General features: G+C 35.6%; 2 protein-coding genes across 4 annotated transcripts; one reads left to right on the top strand and one right to left on the bottom strand.

Moving 5' to 3' along the window:
• Nucleotides 1–1,921: 1,921 nt before the first annotated feature.
• LOC120276401 (zinc finger transcription factor YY1-like) lies at nucleotides 1,922–5,307 on the top strand. Of its 3 annotated transcripts, none has more exons than XM_039283130.1 (6): nucleotides 1,922–2,127; nucleotides 2,218–2,266; nucleotides 2,795–2,994; nucleotides 3,579–3,668; nucleotides 4,439–4,582; nucleotides 4,720–5,307. In XM_039283130.1, exons 1-6 carry the CDS (start codon nucleotides 2,020–2,022, stop codon nucleotides 5,263–5,265), a joined length of 1,137 nt encoding a protein of 378 aa, XP_039139064.1. In that variant the 5' UTR covers nucleotides 1,922–2,019; the 3' UTR covers nucleotides 5,266–5,307. The 3 variants fall into 3 exon arrangements, with proteins under 3 accessions (XP_039139064.1, XP_039139065.1, XP_039139066.1); XM_039283131.1 differs by having other exon boundaries at nucleotides 1,924–2,105; nucleotides 2,208–2,266; XM_039283132.1 differs by having other exon boundaries at nucleotides 2,007–2,127; nucleotides 2,208–2,266.
• A 1,419-nt stretch (nucleotides 5,308–6,726) lies between these two features.
• On the bottom strand, nucleotides 6,727–20,928 carry LOC120275809. Its single transcript, XM_039282515.1, has 8 exons — nucleotides 16,572–20,928; nucleotides 15,860–15,983; nucleotides 13,860–13,945; nucleotides 12,529–12,770; nucleotides 11,674–11,760; nucleotides 10,802–10,901; nucleotides 9,173–9,368; nucleotides 6,727–9,058 (listed from the first exon to the last, which is right to left on the bottom strand). Exons 1-8 carry the CDS (start codon nucleotides 20,127–20,129, stop codon nucleotides 7,815–7,817), a joined length of 5,637 nt encoding a protein of 1,878 aa, XP_039138449.1. The 5' UTR covers nucleotides 20,130–20,928; the 3' UTR covers nucleotides 6,727–7,814.
• Between the last annotated feature and the right edge of the window lie 1,584 nt (nucleotides 20,929–22,512).

Consider the following 22,512-nt stretch of genomic DNA (forward strand, 5'->3'; position numbering starts at 1 on the left):
TCATTTGTATCTTCATTAATAGAATAAAGATATCATCCATCCATCTAGCTAGTTTAAGTAATCTTAACTTAGATTTACACCAAAAATCAGTTTTCTAAGTTGATTTTAATAAAATTGACCAAATTATATATATACATAATAAATGAGATAAGAAAATATCTTTCTTAATAAATTTGAATTAAAAGTTATAGATTTTTAAAGATTAAATTAATGTTATTAAGCCAATGATTTCTTGGTTTATTGGCACCGGATCCATTATGTATTTATTTCGAGGAAAATCCAAAATTAAACCTAACTTTCATTAAATAAAGGGCGCTTGTCGTCTATTTGTCAAAATAAAAAAAAAATTAAGTTATCAAATGATTGTAGCTGTTTGTGAGTAATTGAGGTAGATATGACTTTTTAATTTTGATCAAACTGCTTTAAAATTAAATTAATTTTTTAAATTTATCTAGATAAAATTTGATAGTGAGAATCATATATACTTAACTAGATTTATATCAAAACATTAATATATATATATATATATATATCATGTATAAAATAGGTTTTTTTTAAAATTATAACTCATTGAACTTTCAAATTTCCATCTTTATAATTTTTGCAATTGTATATTTAAAAAAAAAAAAATCTTTTGACATGGAGATAGAGAATATTCTTAAAATATGTTGACTAAACTTGTTAGGTCTGATTTTTTTTCTAGATATATATATATATATATATATATATATTTAAATTCATACCCTCACTTACATCTTCAAAATTTTTTATTATAGAATATTCTTGAAATATATTGACAAACTGTTCGTTTGTATTTTTTTTCTCATAATGTATGTTTGACAAAATACATAATTCCACATATTTATTTTGAAGTTGTTGATTTATTTCTTTATTTATTTACTTGATTTAATGAACATGTTTTTCTTTCAAATTTGTGCTTATATGCAAAACTAAATGTAAGGTTTGAGAATAGTGGTAAATCTTTTAGTATGGGGGATCAATGTCTTTTTTTCCCCTCCAACTTTAATCATTGTTATAAATATTAAATTTCATATGATACTAATTACCAAAAGGGATTCAGCAGTTTCGGTTGGTCCAAGTATAGAAGTTTAGGTTGTTTAAATAAACACTCATTGAGATAGACCAACTCTTTTATAAAGCTCTCAGTATTTGATCTAAACTGATTTAAAATCCGTAGCTTCTAGAAAATTGATAAGTCAAAGATCTAATGATATTTTTTTTCCTTATAACTCCCAAAAAGAAAAAAAAAATTATCTCAAATATCCTTTTCAAATTTGCTTGGTTTGCATTTCAAGTCAAAAAATAAAAATAAAAAAATCGATACATCCCATCACATTGATTGGAAACACTCGGTCGTCATTTACTATTTACATTCCACAAAATTGTGCACCACAAATAGGAGCTAATGAATAGCATTTTCTTTAAAAATACTTGTTTAAATATTTACAATAATTTTTTTTAATAAATATTTAAATTAATTTTTAAAAATTAATAAATATGAATTTTGGGAATTTAAATAGACTCACGCTTGGAATTTATTTTAAGGTTAGCTTTAAGCTCTTTATCTCATTTTTATTGTTATTTAAAACGTAACATATCAATATTTAATTAAAAAAATCAATTTATGTCCATAAAAATCAAGAAAATAACCTCAATATTTACTAATATTACAAATATATATATATATATATAATAATATTTAACAATAATTAAAATGTTTTTAAATTGTAAAATTGTTTTTATCTACAATATTTTCTAAAGTAAAAAAAAATGGAAAAAAAACTCCTTTTGCTGACGTGGAAAAAATCTATGGGTTGCACCAAGTGATTCCCTGTTAAGACGAAGACAGCTAAATCAACTGCCGTTTGTAAACCGTTAACAGCCGGTTGGAATTAAACCCGCCGTCAGCTTCTTCCGCTCCGATCGTTTACTCGAGCCCTAACCCTAACCCTAACCCTAATATCAGAGCTCCAACGAAGAAGAGAATTCGAGGCAGCGATGGAGCTGAATTCGAGCCATCCCACATACGATCGACGCTCGGCGCTGAGGAACAGAGCACCCCCCGTTCGATGGTTCAAAGAATGGTCCGCCTTCCGCCGGAGAACCGTATCATTTTGTCGATTTTCGCTTATTTTTGTGACTTTTTTCGATGCGCGATGATCTCATGTTGGTTTTGTAATTGCTAGGGTTCCGCAGGATTTGGCGGCGACTGGTGGGAAATGCTCTCTTCTCAAGTGGGTCACAGGTAGTTTTCTTGACATTTCTGAAGATTTTGATTCCAAAAACGGGGCTTAAAAAATTCTATCTTTGCGCTAATTTCAATTTCTCATGTTTTTTGGTGATCATTCAAGTGTTCTCAATTTCAATTTGGTGGTGTTTTTTTTTTCGTCAATTTTGTGTAGGGTTTGGTTTTGTTCATCAAGTTCTGTACTTTGTGGCAAGACTTCAGATTTTTCTTCAAAGTTTGTGGTTTTGTAAGCCTAATGGACTTTTTGATGGAATTGGCACCATAACTGACTTCGGATAATTTCATTCCTTTTGTGAACTGTGAAATCATAATAACTTGAATTTAATCAATATCATCATCTTAATACTATTTGAGTGGTATACTTAGTGGTTTGATCACCTTAATTTATTATCGCCTTTAATGGATGTTGAGTTGCTTTCTTTTCTGGTAGTTGATCAGGACAAACATTCCTAATTCTTTTTGTTTGTTCATTTGTTTTCTTTCTTTGGTTTTTTTTTTTTTTTTATGTATCTATTTATTTAACAGAGGATACACTAAAGGCTCTGAAAGAGAAGACTATGGAAGCTGAACAAAGAGATTTGGAACCTGAACCAACAACTGAAGTGCTTTTCCTTTGCAGTTATGAAGGCTGTGGGAAGACATTTATAGATGCAGGGGCTTTAAGGAAGCATGCTCATATACATGGCGAGAGGCAATACATTTGCACTTATGAGGGTTGTGGAAGGGTAACAAGTGTTCTCTCTCAAAGCTGCTTCTTGATATATGAAATAATCTATTAGTGTAGAGCAATTAAAATATTCTAAAACTAGAGTTTGGATAAATGGAGTCTTGGACGGGCACTCTAGCTTCATCATCTGTTCATGCATTTTTTGGTAATCCAATTAAATCAGTACTTATGCCTTTTTCTTATTATAGTTGTATTCCTTTTCCGATTTTAGTAATCTTTAAGTTAGCATAATCTTTTGAAGTATCAAGAGGAACACTGTTTCCTTTAAATGTTTGTCATTAATGTTCTGGATTCCAGTATAACATAATATCTGAAATGAATGTTGCTTCCCATTAAAGCTGTCCTATCTTAGAAATGAAGCTGACAACTCTGTTGAGGTGAGACTGAATTCTGATTTAACAAAGAAATAAAACTAGTCAATCGAATTGCTTCCTGTTCTAGCCTAGGCTATATATTCTTATTTTGCTTTTCTTCAGCTGGCCCAGTTTTCAATCAACTAAGAAGAATTGTCTGATTGATATGTACAAATTGTTCCTTTTTTCTTTATCAAATAATGAAGATGCCTTTTTTTCTCTGTTGCAGAAATTCTTGGATAGTTCCAAGTTGAAAAGGCATTATCTCATTCACACAGGAGAGAGGGATTTTGTATGCCCTCATGAAGGCTGTGGTAAGGTAGTTAATATTTCCACTTTAAGCAAGTTCTTCTCTTAGTGATCTATCTATTATTATCACCTCTTGAATGTCTTGAGGTGAAGTGACTTAACTAGAAGAGTTAAAAACTTACCAAATCCAAAAGGTTGAACTTGTATTCCCAGAAAGTAACCGGTTTCTTGAGATTCCTTAACCATCTAAATTTCTTCCATGAGCTTGATTTTTTACTAGAAATGGGAATATTATATTACCAAGCTGATGGAACTTTTTTGTGAATGTTAAGTTCTCATTAAAATTTTGATGCCATGAGATCTATATTAAGAATCTAAATGGCTTAATTACTCATGAAGGTTTTTCTTCATTTGATCAAACCTAATGGGCTTATTTAAAGTGGCGACTTTAAGTTGTTAAATATATGGATGCCATGAATTTAGAATGATTAATATTGAAGGCAACATATGTTCATACTGGGCTTCTTACGGTGAATATTGTGAACATATGTTAAAATTTTTCCCCGATAATTGTTTGATACATGTCCATACTCAATTGAAGTTGACAGCTGCCATCTCTAGATTAGATATGGCTTAGATGTTATATATGTGGCGTATGTCTGGAAGAAGTAATCAGCTGAGAGCCAACTTTATATTAAATCATTGTGTGACCACAATTTGTAAATAGGCCATATATTTATTTTTTGCCATCTTTCTGATGTTACTCATGTATTTGACCTTTATATGTAGCCAGCATTTGATCTTGGTCTTTAATAATCACTTGCAAGATGTGAAATGCAGGCCTTCTCCTTGGACTTCAACTTAAGGGCACATATGAAAACACATTCATTGGAGAACTATCATATTTGCCCTCATAAAGAATGTGGAAAGAAATACACACATGAATGCAAATTAAGAACTCACATTAAGATGCAGCATGAAAAGGTACAATTCTCCCTCAAATTCTTCTTGATTACTGTTGCCTGCTTGTCAAGCATGCTTGTTTTATATTGGAAATCATATTGTTTGGTTTTTAATGTCCTTTCCTTTATGATTTGAATGATGATATTGCATTCCAACAGAACACAGCAACAGATGTAGCAAAACACACCCCTCCAGGAACTAAGATCCAGAGTACACCGAAGATCCCTGCGTCAGCTTACGGGTCAGCTTCCTCTGATCGTCCGTATGTATGTCCTTATGAAGGCTGCGGCAAAGACTACATTCATGAGTACAAACTGAACCTTCACTTGAGGAGGGAGCATCCCGGCCATAATTCAGAAGAAAACGGCAAACATACTGCCGCAGCTGCCACGACTGATCATGACATGGATGAAGCCAGTGATCAAGATGCATATATCGCGAAACCCACCAGTGTTAAGAACTCAAAAAGAAAGCCATCTGCAGTACAGAAGGCGCTGCCAACAAAAGTCGCAAATCAGAGAGGCGCCATGACATCAACACCTCCTACGACAGCTGCGCCCGCCACTAAGAAACAATGGCCAAGTCAACCGATGTACGAGGAGGAGGATAGTGAGGAAACAGAAGAAGAACAAGACAATGGCGAGGAAGGGTGGAGGTACCAAGAGGCCATTGGAGATGATGAAGAGACTGAGGATGAAGATTGAGATGCTCTACAGGAGCTAAACAATGGCAGGGCCTTTTTCTTAGTGTTAAATAGCTGTTGTTTAACTTTCATGGTTTTGTTTGGGTGTATAATGATGCTGATCATTTTTACTTTGCTTTGAGGGCAATTATGATACAGAAATGAATGTGATTCTAGAGAAACTTGTTTGGAAGATAAAGATGGATAATGATGGAGAGATTATTAGAGGAAAGCTTTGCGAATTACACCACGTTTGATACGAGAGTTTTTTTTAGCTGTTATACCTCTGACTAAATGAAATCGCTTGCCACCTCTTTTTTTTCTGAAATAACCTTTTTTTTTTAATTAAGCTAAAAGCATGGATTAATACACAAAAGTAAACAGGATTAATAAGCAAATTATGGTTTAATTACTCGGATTATGAATTAATTATATATTAAAATTCGTACCTGCAATTGCATGGGAACAAATATAAAATAAGCAAAACTTTGATCATTTTCATAAATAAGAAATTTGGTATTTCTCGTAAGAAATACTTAAAAACACTTTAATACTGCATAAAAAAAAACATATTTCATATTATGAATTACATCTAACTCAGTTTCAAGCAGAATCAGCGAGACAACAAAATCCACAATCAAGAACAAAATATCTCTTCACACTTTTTGCTGCTAAAGCATAATAATAAGCAGAAAAAATAATTCAAACAAGTGAAAATGAACTGCAACAATTTTGATTTGCATTTGCCACAATCATTCCTGTGACGAAATCATGGAATTATGTCTATAATAACTCACAATTACAAGCATAAATTCCAATAGATAAGAACTCAGTAATCAGCAATGAAATATGCATATAATCTAAGTAATGTGTTTTTTAGCATTCTTAACCAATAAATTTTCAATGTTGACCAAATATAAAAAATATATACATTGTTCATGACTTTATACATTACGGAAAGTCAGCCTTCTACCGGATACAACAAACACTTGCATGGCATTAATTGATTTTTCACTAACGCATCAAATGAGTTCCTGATATGTTATCATTAATTTCAAGAATGAAACAAATCATAAACTTTCGGCATCAATCCCAGATAATCAATTTACTTTGAAAATCAGCTGAAAATACATAACTTGTAACAATAAAAAGGCAGTTAACTAAGAAATCAACCACAGAACCTGAAAGTCATGTATGCATAGTCAACACTCAAATTAGTGTTATGCAGTAACCATGCAAACATAAAAAATCATACAAACAAGGCAGAGAAATATTGTAAAGCAATCTACACGCAAGAACATTTTTCCACAATAGGGAAATTTCTAGCTCGGACACAAGATAAGAAATAAATCATCTAAATCAAGTAAGAAGCAATCCTCATCTCAGGACAAATAATTTTATCTGATATCATTATGAACTGACACATCCAAGCATGCCTGAATGTCAGCATTCAGAGTCAGTGTTTATGTTAGGAAGAATAATATAAAGAACAACAAATTTATTGCATTTTCAGGTAAATTGCCTCTTAAGCCTTCAATGACAACATGGATTTGGTTACACTAGAGAAAACAACATTGTCAACAGAAATTTACATCAAGGATCAGGGTATAGCTCATCTAGTTTCATCACAAGAGTCATTAACTAGTCAATGATAAACAAGAAAAGACTGCCTTACCAGAGAAAGATGTAACTTAGTAAATTGTTAGCTCTGGAGGTTCACTAAGTTAACAAAATTTGCTGGGAAATCCCACTCCTTCACCAAGTTGGTTCAGTTGACTTGATTCAATCCAATCCATAACTCAGGAGAACAGCGCCCATATGCCAAAAAGACTAACAGCCAGACATGCCTGAACGGGGGAACCACCTACGATTTCAGATTAAGAAAAAAAAAAAAAACTGTACAAGGATGAAGTCTCCCATCAACCTGACCATTGAAAGATACAGTAAAATAAATGGGTATGGATGAGTTCATGAAAGTTTCAAGGAAAATATTGACAATTTGCAGTTTGCACCCGGGAAAAGTTTCATCCTTGACATTTGCAGTTTGTCCTAGCTCCAGCCAAGTCAAGCATCCTGTTGGAAGTTCTTTCCGAAGACCCATTATTGTAAGTAACTTTCAAGATAAAACTCACAAGGCTCCAAGAAACATTGAAAAGTTGCTCTCAGGCCACAAGCTAATTTTAACAGATGATGACAACATGCAGCAGCAGGCTGATTATAAGTAACAGGTATGCACCTTCAACTTTTGGCAGATGCAGCACTGACGACCAACTTTCCTAACATCGTCATTGAGCATCTAAGCAAAACTTTTGTATCTCACAGTTTGATCAGAAGGTAACAGCTCAAACTACAATGAAGTCCTTGCAATGGAAAAATTCACAATGGAGATTTAAACTGCACCAAGATTTTAACTGTACATTCTTTAATGCAGGATTAAAGAAACTAATTAGACACATTCCATTCATGGCTGATCTTGAGGTTCCTCTGAAGAGGCTTACCGCTTGTTAATTGTCAATCTTTCAAGAAAATCTTCGCAGGGCACTTAAATATGGATATATAAATCAAGTCGTTTCAGACAGCAGATAGTTCTTTGTCCTCCCCTAAGTCCTCTCCAGATGAATGCAGCATGCCTTGACATCTAGATGAGCACCCAGCTACCATGGGAATTCCAACCTGATTCAAATCTGTTTTGGCTGGTTCAAGGTGATTCACCGTATGGTCTCTGGTCTCAATTTTATGGGAGTCATTTATGGTGATCTGCATAGCCACAAGCTCTTCTAACTTCATCTTGCTTAAGTTGGGAATAATAGGGCAGAGACTGTTTTCAGTAGCTCTCTGAGACAGGCAGATAACATTATTTTCTTTTGAAATTTCAATAGATTCCTTTTCTTTGACTTCAACATCTTCATGATGATTCATAGCCCCTACCTTGTGAGTGATATTGGTCGCATTACCCAAAACATTATCACTGGCAAATTGATGCGTCTTCAGCTCACTGAGAACTACCAAACAATTGTCCTTCTGCAGTTCCTGAGACCCGCCACTACTTTCATTTGAAATTTTAGCACCTCGATTCATACTCCCTTCCTTGTCCATGATATCTAGAGCATTATCCGAAACTTTATCACTGTTAACCAACTTCAACTCATTGGGAGTTGCCAAGACAGAATCCTTTTGATCCAGTTCCCGAGATAAACCACTGCCACAAGTTCCTCCTGAAGTCTCAGAGAAGACCTCAAGTTTAATTTTATCATCCTCAGGATAGTCCATATCAGCTCCTTTGTTCATGAAAACCTCAGTATCACCTTTAGGAAGGACATTTATATTATGCAACATGTTAAAAGCTGTATCTTGGATAAGTAGACCAGTTGTATTTGAACTGAAGTCATTAGGCTGTTCACTTGCAGCAGCTGAAGTGGACAAGGAACCAGAATAAGGCGGTCCAAGAGAAGAATCTTTGGTAACAGAAACTTCAAATGCAACAGGGTTATCTGCAGAAGCAAACTGATCCATCTTATTATAACCGTCCATAGTTTCTGTGTTTAAATTGTAGGATCCAGTCATATCAACATCGACATGTTCTCTATCATTTACTGTCAGAGCATGGTTTTTGCAAGATAATGCAAGTTGGTTTCTCTTCTGATCATCAACTAGTTCTACTGGTAGTTTAAAACCACTTTTTAGCAAGGATTCTTCTTCCAAACCAGTTTTAGCATTTCCAGAAGCATGGTGGGTAGCCCCAATTTCGGTGCTTTTGTCACACAGTCCCAATTTCTGGGCCTGATCTTCTCCAGCAAAAAACTCACTGTTTCCTCCTGCATCACCACCAAAGTTCCATGAAGTTAGTTCTAAAATAATTGTAAACTCCAAATACAATCAATAAAATGATAACACAAATACGATCAATAAAATGATAACACAGCACCCACCTGAGTCTGTAGCTGGAGGAGCAGACAAGTTTTTTTTCAACATTTCTGTTCCAGGAAATAACATAAAATTAATGTCTCTTAGCTGTTTCCTCTCTTCCTCGCCAAGTGGTGCAAAACCAAAACCTGATGTCCATGTTTCCACTAAACTTGGGATTGCTGATAACACCAGCATTTCAACCTTCAAACACTTCAACATCTATATCCAGAAAAGTAATACAGATAAGTAAGACTAAATCCGAGCTGAGAACTTATAATAAATCTTAAAGCAATTTAAGTATTAATTATCAACAAATTTCTATACAGGCATACACTATAAATGAGATCAATACATATAAGGTATTGCACAGCTAGATTAAGAAGAGAATAAAAATTTTAAAATCGCGCCATATGCAGAATTTGTCAATCTTTGACATTTAAAACCAAATAGTTTCCATCTCAAGAATGTTTTTCTGCAGACCCAAACAATCCTTGAGTTCAACTTTGACACTTAGGAGAGCAGTTAGTGCAAAGGAGAAAAACACAAAATGATAGTCCTAAATGAAAAAAAAAAAATTGATGAATGGCACAGTTCATCATAAATAGGTAATACTCATGTAGAGACTATTTTTAGATGTGCTACAACCAGACCGTTTGTTAAGGATCCATGTCTTAGCACAGAGCATGACTATATACAGAAAGTTAACATTTTCTATAAATAAATAATCCTTATTGATTTTAGAAACTTAAATCTCATATTAACCATCTTCACAATAGAAGGATGGTAACTCCCTTCCCTCTCGGGTGAGAGTTCAAAGATCACCTCCCTTCGACAACAATTAAGGTGAGTGGCTTATTGTCATAGTACCACACCCAAGTTTAGTCCCACATCGGCTGTGTGTTGGGAATTTTTGGGGCTTATAAGGGGGTTTGATAACCCCCGTGTCAATCTTTTAGGGTGCGGACCCAGCCCTCTTACAAGTGATATCCAAACTGACCCAGGAGGACTGAAGGTGTGGACTAGTTCTTGGGGTTGGCTCAACCGTTATGACCCTTGAAGTGGAAGTCAGTGATTGGGCCCCCATGTCAGTCTTTTGGGGTGCGATCCAAGTCCTCTTACAAGTGATATCCAAGCTGGCCCAGGAGCACTAGAGGTGTGGACTAGTTCTTGGGGTTGGCCCAGCCGCTATGACCCCTGAAGCGGAAGTCAAGGATTGGGCCAAGGAACCTATCACAGTGCTATAGCCAAGTTTAGTCCCACATCGGCTATATGCTAGGAGTTGTCGGCCCTTATAAGGGGTTGGACAAACCGCCACCATGCCGGACTTTTAAGGTGCGGACCCAACCCTCTTAACACTTGCCCACTTAATAAATAAAAAAGTAAAAAGAACAACTTAAATCTTATATTATTCGGTGCAACTGTAGACCATTCAAGTAATCCTAACCAAACACTATTTTCCGGTCAAAGGGTAATATCAGCTTGCACACCACCAAAAAATATCAACTATTCCTTTTCTAGAGCCTCTTTATGATGAGGATAATGACGATTTCTTAAATATTTTCCAAAAAGAATAATGAGCAAGCATTTTTTCCAGAAAAATTTCTCATGTACATGCACATTCATGATCAATTATAAACAGTTGAAGAATACACCTCTTCGACTGCATTCAGAAGCTTCCTGCACATTCCTTGACGCCGACGACCACTGCAGGTTGCAATAAGAGGCATCTCTGCTACTCTGACTCCATGTACCCTGTAGGAAAAGTTGTACATGTCAGTGAATTGCATACCAGACAGTTGCACACAAGCAAAAGGGAAATCCAGGCTCAAGCTTAAGAATGATTTGATTGCTAGAACAAAAATTGGAAATTCATGGTTAAACATCATTGAAATTATGGGTCCCGGATGATCTATCGACTCCAATTAGAACTACCTTTCCATTAATCATTTGCCTCAAATCTCATTAGAACTACTGCTATTAATTTTTCTTAACACACTTTTAGTTCTTATCCAAGTCATTTCAACGATGCATACAAATTTCTTTGTTTTCCATCATTATAAATCTCAATTTCCTACCCTACTCAGCCTTTTTCTTACATGAAAGGAGTCCATTGTAGTTTGAAACGCAGTTTACCTTCATTCCTGATTATTTGCTAAAATTGAACAATTACGCTAACGATTTACCAAATCTGTTCTAATCTCATCTTGGCATAAGCTTAAATATTAGACAGGGATATGATTTGAGCTTGCTTTAGATTTACTTGAGCTCAGCATGATTCAATACCGCAATTGTAGTTGTGCTTTTAATGACACATTATATTAGCTTCCTTGGAAAATATCCTCAAGGACACTCAGGAGGGAGACATCAAGATCAATAAGGCCATGGTAAAATACACTGGCCTACTTTCAAATGCATGGATTGCCAAACAGGCTTAAAAGTCTTATTTGAGGAAGTCCTAAACAAGAACAGCAACTGCCATCAAGATGACTATGATGTGATCATGAACAATCAAGAAAAGAAATACCTGATAGATGCCACAGATACAAGATGATCATCATTCTCCAAGATAACAGTATAAAACCCACGAAAATTTAAGCGGGCAAAGTTGGACCTGCAGCATATGAAGAGTCAAATGTAGCACCTAAATCAAAAGCAAGTTAGCAGACGAAGTCCAAAAGCATTAGAAATGTTCCTTACAGCCAAAAGCAGCTAAAGAATAACATAAAATAAACAAGCTAAGAAATGTCAAAGACGGAAGAAAAATAAGCAGACTAATCAAATTTGAGAGCTTATGAAAAGGTAACCTCTGCTCACAACATTCCACAAACTAAGACTTTCATGGCATTCTCTATGTGGCAGTGTTACTTTTCCGCAGAAGAAGGTATAATCTAATGTCTGGCAAAGCACATAAATAACTAAGAGGAGTAAGATAATAAGACACCCGAGAAGCAATATTGACACTATGGTAACAGACATGCCAATGCTTACGATAGCTTGTTCTATGGAAAATTGGTGCTGTACTTAAATTAGACATGTTGATAAGCTGCTCAAGAAGCAAGGCAAAGGTTATACTTGACAATTTTGTAGATGTTATTGGAAATTCATTTAAGATGCTTCCTATTTATACAATGGATCAAATGGCCATCCACCAATATCTGCACACTTCAATTTCAAAGAAGAAAAACTTAGTCCAAGTACAAATATCATATATCAGCAACCAATTACAATGATAAAATTAAAAAGAAAGTAAAGATTTCAGTGAATTATCACTTCATAATTGAAAAAGATGTCGTTAGTAGAATGTATTCTGCATGAAGAAAAAAAAATGGAAGACACTGCAGATGCAAAATGTCCAAAATGCAAGACCAAGAAATCTCACCCCCAATTGTATAGGACCTGTGGAATCATGTCAATGCCTGTTCTTGGGTCTACCATAGGGAGAAAGCATTCCTCCATGAGAGTAAGGGCAATTGCTAATTTTGAATGGCACTCCGCCACCAATGCTATTTTTTGTTTAGAGTACACTTTCTGGTCACTGTCGCAGCATCTTAGAATGCTCCAGGAGAATCCATCATTAATGTTGTTAACAACTCCAATACGAGAACGAAGACCTAAGTAAACCTGCCAGCCAAAAAGACAGGAATTGAAAGGAGAAAAAAAGGGAAAAAAATTAAGAAAAGCTAACAACTAGTAGAGATGGCAAGCAAAGAAACACAAATGAAGTAAAGAAAGGTAATCCAAGGGGAAGATATACAAGTACAATGAAAATGAAAGAAAGGCAATCCAAGGCAAGGAAATACAAACAACTGTTGCAAGGAACCACCTTGATAGGCAAACAGAAATCAAATCAAGATATAGATTATACCCTGGAGGGACCACAAATTTACCATTTAAATTCTCTGCTTAGTAACACAATAAACATCCTTCACAATATAGAAAGAGTAGTAAATCATAGCAAGGAACCAGCTCTTGCACATGAAACTCATGAGAAATAAGCGTGGGTTATTCCAATAATTCTATCCTACTCTGAAAGAAATGATAATTTCACACATATTGAACAGAAGAAATACAAATACAACTGGTCTTATGCTTTGAAGCACCCCAAACTAAAGTACCAATTTGCTTCCACTTTATATATGATGCATCACAATCATACTGGACCAATTGCAGAGTAAACAAGAAGCAACGAAATAAGCAGTGGCAATGTAATAAAATATCCGCCAAAGGTGACACACATAGTAAGCATTATTTATAGCATTTCTAACTCTATCCCTATAAAAACAAATAATATCCCTAAATAGCTGTTGGAAGTACTGACATTATTGTTCTAGACCTAGACATATCTTATATCGTCCTGCTAGAGCACTTGAGGTTTATTTATACATATTATTATTAGGTGTATTAGAATATTAAGTGTAATAGAGATAAGAATGAAATCTTGGCCCGCTGATGCCACAAAGGGCTGTCATACTAAAAATTCATGCACAGCAGAGAGAGAGGACTGTATACCAGAAAAACTATGCTAAAAAAGACATAAAATGGCAAAGTCATCACCATCATATCTATCATTAAACACAGTTCAATATTTTATGGTCCATTCCTCAATCAGGCTTTATTTTACACATAAGCAACAGCATCTGCACTAACTGAAAGCTACATCATAATTCTCATAAATAAAGAATATATTTTCAAAACTTTATGCAATTATACCTCCTGGCAATTGCGTCCACAAAACCAAACTTGTGAAGCGGCTTCAGTATCCCGCGTAACCTTGTCTTCTAAACAAGAGTCATGGTCTGGCAGACAAAATCAAAATTTAAATGAAGATTCAAATAGAAAGATACTCATACGTATTAAATATAAAAGAAAATAATTTTAAAAAACCACTGTTGCAGATGAAAGCCACATTCAGAAAGAAATGCAAATTTATATCACAAATTACAAACAAGCAAGATTAAATGAAGTATAACCAGATGGGTTTTTCTTTCACATACATAGTGATACAACAGCAAGGAAACTCAAGAACCATTATTACAGCGTAATTAACAACAGATTGTCTTTTGATGTATTGGAGTTTTCGATACGACAAAGCAGATCGTCCAAAATTTTATTTGATAGAAACCGACAATGTGAATGCCTCTAGCACTGCCACCATAAAGGGGATAGTAATGCTAGCAAGATTACTTAGCCAAGTTTATTGCTTCAAACCCAGCCACCTTGATGCAGTTGTTGGTCTATTCTAGATAAAGTATCATATACTTCCATACTAGAATTATGCGATAATATTTCTATAATATTTATATGGCACAGATAGCAGGCCTACACCACCAATCATGCCACCAGAAGCTATAAACTTACAAGAAGACCTCAAACTAATAAACCGAATACTTAAAGAGGACAGCTAATTAATTTAAAAAATATCTATTTTAGTTAGCTCTATAAAGCGCAACTAGTGATGATCTATTCAAACTCATGGTGAAATAGAAAGCAGCTCAGAGTTAGGAGTTCATATTAAGGAGATGAAAAATTGAACACATGGAGCGATATTTGGTCAACGTCAAGAGGTTCACAAGAGAAATTGCAAGTCATAGATGGGATAGAGATGTACATGTCTTGGGCATTTGTAAGCCAGACATAGACATATACCACTAGTCAAAGCTTTCCAATAAAACAATTCAGATGGAAATAGTGCATGTTTGTACATGTCCGGGGTATTTGCAGGGCAGATACCGACATACATAACTAGTCAAAGCTTTCCAATGTGACAATTTAGATTGAAATCGTTATTTTGAAGGACGTAATTAAGCTTTATGAAGCAATATAATGTAGCCAGGTGCGCATACACTGGTAGACTGGAAGAGTTAAGAGAGCACAGATTTGCAAGGAAGGAAACAATATATGATTTTAGCAACAATTGTCCGCTTATATGCCAATTGTATATTGTTTAATTTGATCCATCAAAAGCATTATGAACTCAAAATTCATGAGTGAGAGGTTATCAAAAACTCCTCTTGATCATGTTACACTTCACACGAGATAACATTACAAAGGCCCTAAAGAGCAATTTCAAGATCTAGCTTATCAGAATTATCAATCCTACACTTTTAACGCCAAACCAAAAGCATGCAGATGAACCTAATGAGAAATTAGTTTCTAACTCAAGGGTACATCCGGAGTTTGAAAATTGGTGGCCATTGAAATACAAAAATGTTTCGAGAGAGAACATAGAACTCCAAATAACAACAAAGGATTCCATTATTTACATATAGAGTTTAACCCGTCGTACTACCCATTGCCTAAAATGGAAAGTGGACGACAAAGTCAATGATATTATTTGAAATTCCCTGGAGCTCATTTAAATCAGCAAATCTCTTCCATCATCATATCTCAAGAGCATATAAATACCACTTGGTTTAAGAAAATTAAGAATCCAAAAAATCAAAAGTGCTCTTGATGCATAAGACTCCATCTAGTGTGTGCTTTGAAGAGAGTTATATATAGAATCCCTATCCCTAATATGTGATTGAGGTGATTCTGACCTCAAACCTAGGCCATTCACCTGAGTACCACTAAACTTACTAGCATGCAAGGGTGCCCCCTCTAAGAACCAGAAAACATCAGCTCAAAATTTCATCACTCATTAACAATCTACAAAATGTCAGCAAAAACAAAACCAAAAATCGTCGGTCCAAACAAGTTAAAAAGATTACATCTACGTTCGCACTGTGAGCATTGTAAAGCATTGAAGGAACTTGAACCCTCATTTAATTTAGCCACTTCCCCACAGATTGAACAAATGCAACTTGAGCAGAACCAACTTCCTTCTGGGAGTTCCTGAAAAGAAAAGAGAACAAATGTTCAAAAATGAAATATGCCCATAAAGTAATAAAATAATACAGTGATGAATTTTTTTATTGACAAGTCATTCATAATGTGTTTGATGAAAAATATTTCAGCAGATTTCTAAGCAGATTTCTAAAATCTTTTCTTTCCATCAATATAGTAAGCTATTATCCATGCAAAAGCATACATTAAGTAAATTAAGTTGTGCTATATATGTAGGGATATGAATATCTATCACCAGGAAATGTGAGCCACTTTCACCGCAGGTGAGTGATTTCAAGGAAAGAGCTGTCTCCATATCCCTTAAATCCTCACATTGCTAGTTGTTCACACACTCAAACTTGGGAAAAGCAAACAAAAATGGCATATACAAGGAGAGTTCATGTTAACAGTGATTTTTATATAACTCGTGGCCAACCTTATCCTTCCATACATGACACACATATGCATACTACACTGGATGAATAACTACTTGAACCGTCATTATCATTAAAGAGTAAAACTTAACCATGTACTACGATAAGATCACATGTTATAGTAAGCAAAACAGTAAAATATTGAGATTCAAAAGGCCCACACCTGTTCAGGCAAGCATGTCCGGTGATAAGTCGATGGACAGTTATCACAGCAGATTAATTCCCCACCATCACCACAAAGTCCACAAGTATCATCATTCTGATCCACTTCCTCTACTTCTACTACTCGAATGCCACCTTTCCTTGCCTTGTATTCTGCAGACCATGCCTCAAGCTGGCATAGAGTGTATGCCTTACCAGACTGCAGGAAAAGGTTTGATGAGGCCTTTTGGAGATTCAAGCCAGCATGTGCCTTGAATTCAGTAACAGAGAAGATTTTTGTGCAGCAGTTGCAAAGAATTCCATCTACAGTAACCCACCCATCTTTTATGACAGCCTTGGTTTTGGGATCCCGGCATTGCAGGATATCTTTCAGAGATATGATAGCCATCTCAAGAAGCCAGCATAACACTGTTCTGGATCCCAATAAAAACCGCCTTCCATCCGTGGAGTGCTTACTGCCTTTTCCAGGAGTACGGAGCAGTAACTTGCAACCGCCCTTTTTACCCTTAAGTTTTCTCAAAGCTTTGGATTGTGAGGCTCCTAGTTTAGGAGAAGAATGTTTAACAACAGAACTGACATCTTTGCTTTTCATTATAGCAGAAATCAGAAGATCATCATCATTAATACTGCACCCCCGCCATCTCTTTCGCCCAATTTGCTTATGTACTTCAGATTTCTCCACCCTGGTGACCAATTCATTGTCCCGATAGTCTTGAGAAACACCATTAGCAGAGTCTAGAAGTTCATTAGATTTCTCCATGCGATGAGGTTCCTCTGGAAAAATGCAGTTGCCCTTCAGGGCCACTGACTCTTCAGAAATAAGAGACTGCAGTTTGGCCTTCTTGGACTTCAACTGACTTTTTTGTTTTGATAAGCTCATAGACATGGATTTCTTGAGATTTGAGCTATTTGTGCAACCCTTGCTCTTAGTTGATTTAACCTGCATAGAATCATCTTGATCTCTCTCAATATTCAACAAGGTAATTCCTGATTCATCATCCTGTGTTGAAGGAAGAATGTCATCCTTGCACTTAACCAATTTCTTAGTACTTCTGGATTCTGATTTCTGAAACTCCTGCACTTCTGTGATTGAATTAACTTCAGGTAATGCAGACGGATGTGATGTATCAGTTGCCAAAGCATTAAAGACACACAGCTCCCCGAGAAATTCATTCTGTTCCATCCCTTTGGAAGTCAGCTCCTGATCGATGCTAGAGGATCCATCCCGTTCAGTTGGAGAACAAGTTTGATCATTGATCATACCATCTGCAGTTAGACAAAAAGCCTCTTCACAGCTTTGATTAGTATGTTTTGTTTCCATACTTTTGCCTCGCACTTTGGTAGAACCAATTTCAGATATTTTCTTAGATTTCTTGCGCGCTTTCTTGACAGAGGTATTTAATGCCTTTTGAACAGATATTTTTTCACAAACAAAGGGCTCTTGAGTGCACCCATCATTTGATTTGAAATGTAGTGTTCCATCCTCAGAATTGGTATCTGGCATCTGTTGGCTTGTATCTTCAGGTACCATTCTTACCATCAAAGGTTTGCTATCCGAATCACAAGGTATCTCCATGTTTTGGATAGCACAATCAAAGGTTTTCATTGGAAGAGCAATTTCACCAGATTCTGGATTGTAAAGTGCCAATGCTCCTAAATCTGGTGCAGCGGTATCAGGTGCTGACAGATCATGGTCTGAGTAACTTCCTGGATGTGATAAGCTAGAAACATTCTGAATAGATCTACATTCACAAGATGTGCTGTCACTTTCTTTGCATTGGCTAGTCAAGGTCTTGCAATTCAAGTCATGAGAACTACTGATATCCAAACCTTTTCCAGGACCTTTTGCCAGTCTTTTGACACCTTTTCCAGGAGGGGTTCCATGACAAGAAAGTTTCTGCTCCACCGGCTCAGATGGGCAATTGTGTGGTAAGGCATCAAAACCCTGTAGCGCAAACACTTGGTCATCAATAGGACCTTTATCAGCATCTAATTTGCCATCTGATATGAGCTCTGGAAGAATTTTATTTTTAAGGGGGACAAGAGAACGAGAATTTTGTTCAGGAAGAAGACCTTTCACTCGTTTCACATTCTTTTCCTTTGAAGTTGTACTACCATCCCCCTTCAGCAAGTATGTTGTGCTATTCACAGCTTTCATTGGCATTCCCTCTCTCAAAGCGCTAATTCTTTTATCAATCCAACAAACAGCCATAAATGGATCAAGAAGCAACCATCGGTCTGAAAGGGAAAGAAAACTTTCTGATTGTTGAATCTCTTTTTCAATGTAAGCCAATGTGTCTGCTAAATCAGCCCAAAACCTTTCTATATCTGACCATTCTCTTCCAATTTGACGTTGCTCAGGACCCTGCACATCAGCAAGAAACTTCTGTCCAAATGCCTTCCATGCTTGAGTAAGGGCTTTATAAGAGCGTCCATCATCTGGGGAAGTGAAACAGTAAGCAGGTCTGTCTCGGTCACACCTTTTGCGGGAGTCAATTTTCCAGTGAGCATCCATAAGAAGATTGTGAGCATGGGAGCTGAGGCGGTTCGGGAGGCCCTTTATAAAGGATTTCTTTTCTTTGGGACTAAATGCATTCCATTCCAGCGCACAACATTCTCGGGCACCTGGATTGACACATGAAAGTGTTCTTGCCATCACATCAACAGCAGGGGGCAACCCAGTCTTTACAAGTGCAGAAGCAAAGCTCTCCTGAGAAACAGGTGAAGCAACAGATATGGCTTCCAAAACTTCCTTTCCACGATCTCCATGTCGGCTCATAGTACTGTGTTGCACATTTAAACTGCAATCATCATCATAAGTGCAATCTTTTTCTCTTTCCGGAACAAAGATATAGTTGCTAAAAAGAATGCCATCACTAGAAGATTCAACTATAAGGCATGATGAAGCCTGTTGACTGTGGTCAGACTCTGGCAACAGCACATCAGAAACGGTCCCCAACTGCTCCAAACCAATCATGCACTTATTGGTATCAGCATGAGCACGGCAAAGATCTTTATCCAACAGCTCACCGGGTGAAATCTTCGACCTTTTTGAACTAACACTGCCAACATTTGCATAAGCCTGAGAAGAAGATGATCCACATAGCTCTGCATCCACTGGTGACCTTTTCCTGGAAGAGGGACTTGCCATTGTCAAACCATGACAATTCCCATGAAACTGTCGCTGTCCATGGATGTTCTCCTCTGGTTGGATATCTGTAACCCTGACATTACCCTTGCTCACATCAATGGCAGAATTTCCATAGAAAACCTCCATAAAAATGTCATGTTCTTTTAAGCCAGCGTCTGAATTTTCCCCAGCCAATTCACTGATCTCCTGCCCAAAAAGCATTTTCATTATCTCCTCTGCCTTTGATCCTGGTTCCACAAAATTCTTCAGCTCTATCTTTGATGGTTCCACCATCAAATTCTTCCCCGCAGACTCTGATCCTGGTTCCGACTTCAAACTCCTCTCCTCAATCTTAAACGCTGGTTCCACATTGAGATTATCTTCCTCCATCTTTGATCCTGATTCCACCAACAAATTCTTCCCCTCCATTTCTGTTTTCCCCTTCAGAAAGCTAAAGACTCTACACTGATCCTTCCACTTAAAAGCAAAATACAAAAAGAGCAACGCTGAACAGAAGCCTTTGCTCTATGACTGAGATACCAACAATAAATTAGCTAAAAAAACTGTTAAGATTTATGAAAAAACGAACGCACCCAAATGTATCCCACTAGAATTCTCCGAAATGCATTTGCAAAGAAGTGGTCAAAGGTTTGCGATTCCCACCGCTTTGCCCACCTCGGCTCACAATCACAAAAGCCCCAAATTCAAACACAACCTTCCCCCATAGAGCAAAGCACCAATGAAGGAAAGGAGTTTCTTCGATCCCCAAAAACCACCAAATCACAAACCCTAACCAAACATCGAAAAAAGAATCTCCAAAATCGAGCAATCACCTCCAAAACCCCCTCCTTTCCCCAATTCCCAGCCACCGCATCCCCACATTCCCCAAAAGCACGCAAAATCCAGCCCACAAGATTCAAACTTTTCCCAATTCCCACCCAGAAAACCACCGCCCCAACCCCAACAACCCCCCTTCAGATCATGAAAACCAGAAATCCCAGCACCGTCCTCGAACAAGGAACCAAAACTACCAAAAACCAAAGCGAATGCAAGAAAACAGGGTGGAAGAACTCATCTGTGAGGGATGGAGACGAGGGCTAGGGTTCCCCCGATGCGTTGGGAGAGCTCCGCAGAGGCAGCAGCAGCGTGAGAAATGGGAACTCTTTCTTCGGCCTTCTCGGCGAGAGATGCTACCAAATGAGAAGAGCTTTTTGCACTTTGTTTATAGTGCTCGTTTGGATCTTTTTGGGCTTTGGGTTTCTTTTTGTGGGTGCCTTCACGAGTCCCATTCCCTTCCCTTCTCTCTCTATTCACATCCCCTTAATAGTACTTTTTCATTCCAACAAGCAACCCTTTTCTTTTCTTTTTGGACAATAAACAAAATGTTATTACAAGATATGTGGAATTTTTTTTTAAATTGTAAAAATATTAATTTTCTAATAAAAATAAGGGTTATCTGAATATATATATATATATGAAGGGGTTGTGTGGATTTTTAAAATTATAAAAATATTTATTTGTTATAAAATAAATGGTGCTTGATAGAAGGGTTTTTTAAAAAATAAATAAATAAATAAATATAAATAAGTGTTTATGAATAGAAACGTGAATCTAAGAGTGTTGATATTTGATGTTTTTATTATGAGGTCTTGTATTATTGGTATGTTTGAGATTGATTATAATAACATTTTAAAATTTTAAGTATAAGTTGAAATTTCTTAATTGATGAATGACGATAAATTTAGAGATAAAAGAATGATGATATTCTAAGAAGAAATAAAAAAATAAAATTTACATTTGAATTTAGAGTTTAACTATAAATTGATTTGGTAGTTTTATGTTATTGTAAGTATGAAGGGCGGTTAAAGTTAATTATAAATTATTTATATAATCACTCAACTATTTGGATATTTTTATTTGAGTTATCGAATTATCAAAATTGTACTTGTACTTAATTTTAAATTCATGTTTTATTAACTCACTTGTGCTCACATTGTTAACATGAGGTTAATGTGGCATGACACACCAAACTTATGTCATCTTTGGCATGCCATGTAGCATAGTATTCGTTAATTTTTCAACTTGATGATATAATTAAAAGTAATTCATCTTCATATTAATTGAAATCTTACACACACACACACAGGAAATAACATGATATGACATAGTTAACGTGACTTAAGTTGTGTAATGTGTCATACCACATCAGTTTCCTGTTAATGGTGTGAGCATAAGTGACATAAATTGCATGTGAATTTAAAATTAGATACTTAGTTAAAAGTTTTTAAATTCAATAATAAATATCTGAATAGTTGAGTAACTATTTCAATAATTTAGTCAAAATTTAAATCCTAAATTTCAAAATGAGGTCTCAAACTTATTTAGTAAAAAAATTTTGTTTAAATTTATTTTAATAAATTCATATGTAAGATATTTGATAAACTTTTGATAAATTATTAAGACCCATCATCACTTATGATAAAGGAATATATTTTAAATTAACCATGAAAAACTCAAGAACAAAGACAAAAAAAAAAGTCACAATGTAAATAAATTTGAAAACTATTTATTTATAATTAAAAATATGGGTAGTAGTTCACTATATTTTTTGAAATGAGCTATCAAAGAGAATAGAGAAAAAAAATAAAAAATTTGAAATTAGTTGAAATAGTATAAGATTGTTTAACCATTGAATTTAAAATCTAAATTTATTATAATAAATAATTATGGAAAAATTTCTGGATTTTAAAATTAATAATTATTTTGAACAAAATGAACAAATCAAGTAAAGAACATATACAAATAAAGAGTT

Source organism: Dioscorea cayenensis, chromosome 14 (genome assembly GCF_009730915.1).
Source record: "Dioscorea cayenensis subsp. rotundata cultivar TDr96_F1 chromosome 14, TDr96_F1_v2_PseudoChromosome.rev07_lg8_w22 25.fasta, whole genome shotgun sequence".
Taxonomy (NCBI): Eukaryota; Viridiplantae; Streptophyta; class Magnoliopsida; order Dioscoreales; family Dioscoreaceae; genus Dioscorea; species Dioscorea cayenensis.

Bases quoted from the DNA above. Each gene is read 5' to 3' on its own strand.
- LOC120276401 (XM_039283130.1), top strand. From the start codon at position 2,020: ATGGAGCTGAATTCGAGCCATCCCACATACGATCGACGCTCGGCGCTG. The intron at 3,669-4,438 runs GTAGTTAATATT...TGTGAAATGCAG, and splicing joins CTCATGAAGGCTGTGGTAAG to GCCTTCTCCTTGGACTTCAA. The intron at 4,583-4,719 runs GTACAATTCTCC...GCATTCCAACAG, and splicing joins TTAAGATGCAGCATGAAAAG to AACACAGCAACAGATGTAGC.
- LOC120275809 (XM_039282515.1), bottom strand. From the start codon at position 20,129: ATGGAGGGGAAGAATTTGTTGGTGGAATCAGGATCAAAGATGGAGGAA. The intron at 10,902-11,673 runs GTATTTCTTTTC...CTTTTCCTACAG, and splicing joins GTATCTGTGGCATCTATCAG to GGTACATGGAGTCAGAGTAG. The intron at 9,369-10,801 runs GTGTATTCTTCA...TTCTGGATATAG, and splicing joins TTCTGAATGCAGTCGAAGAG to ATGTTGAAGTGTTTGAAGGT.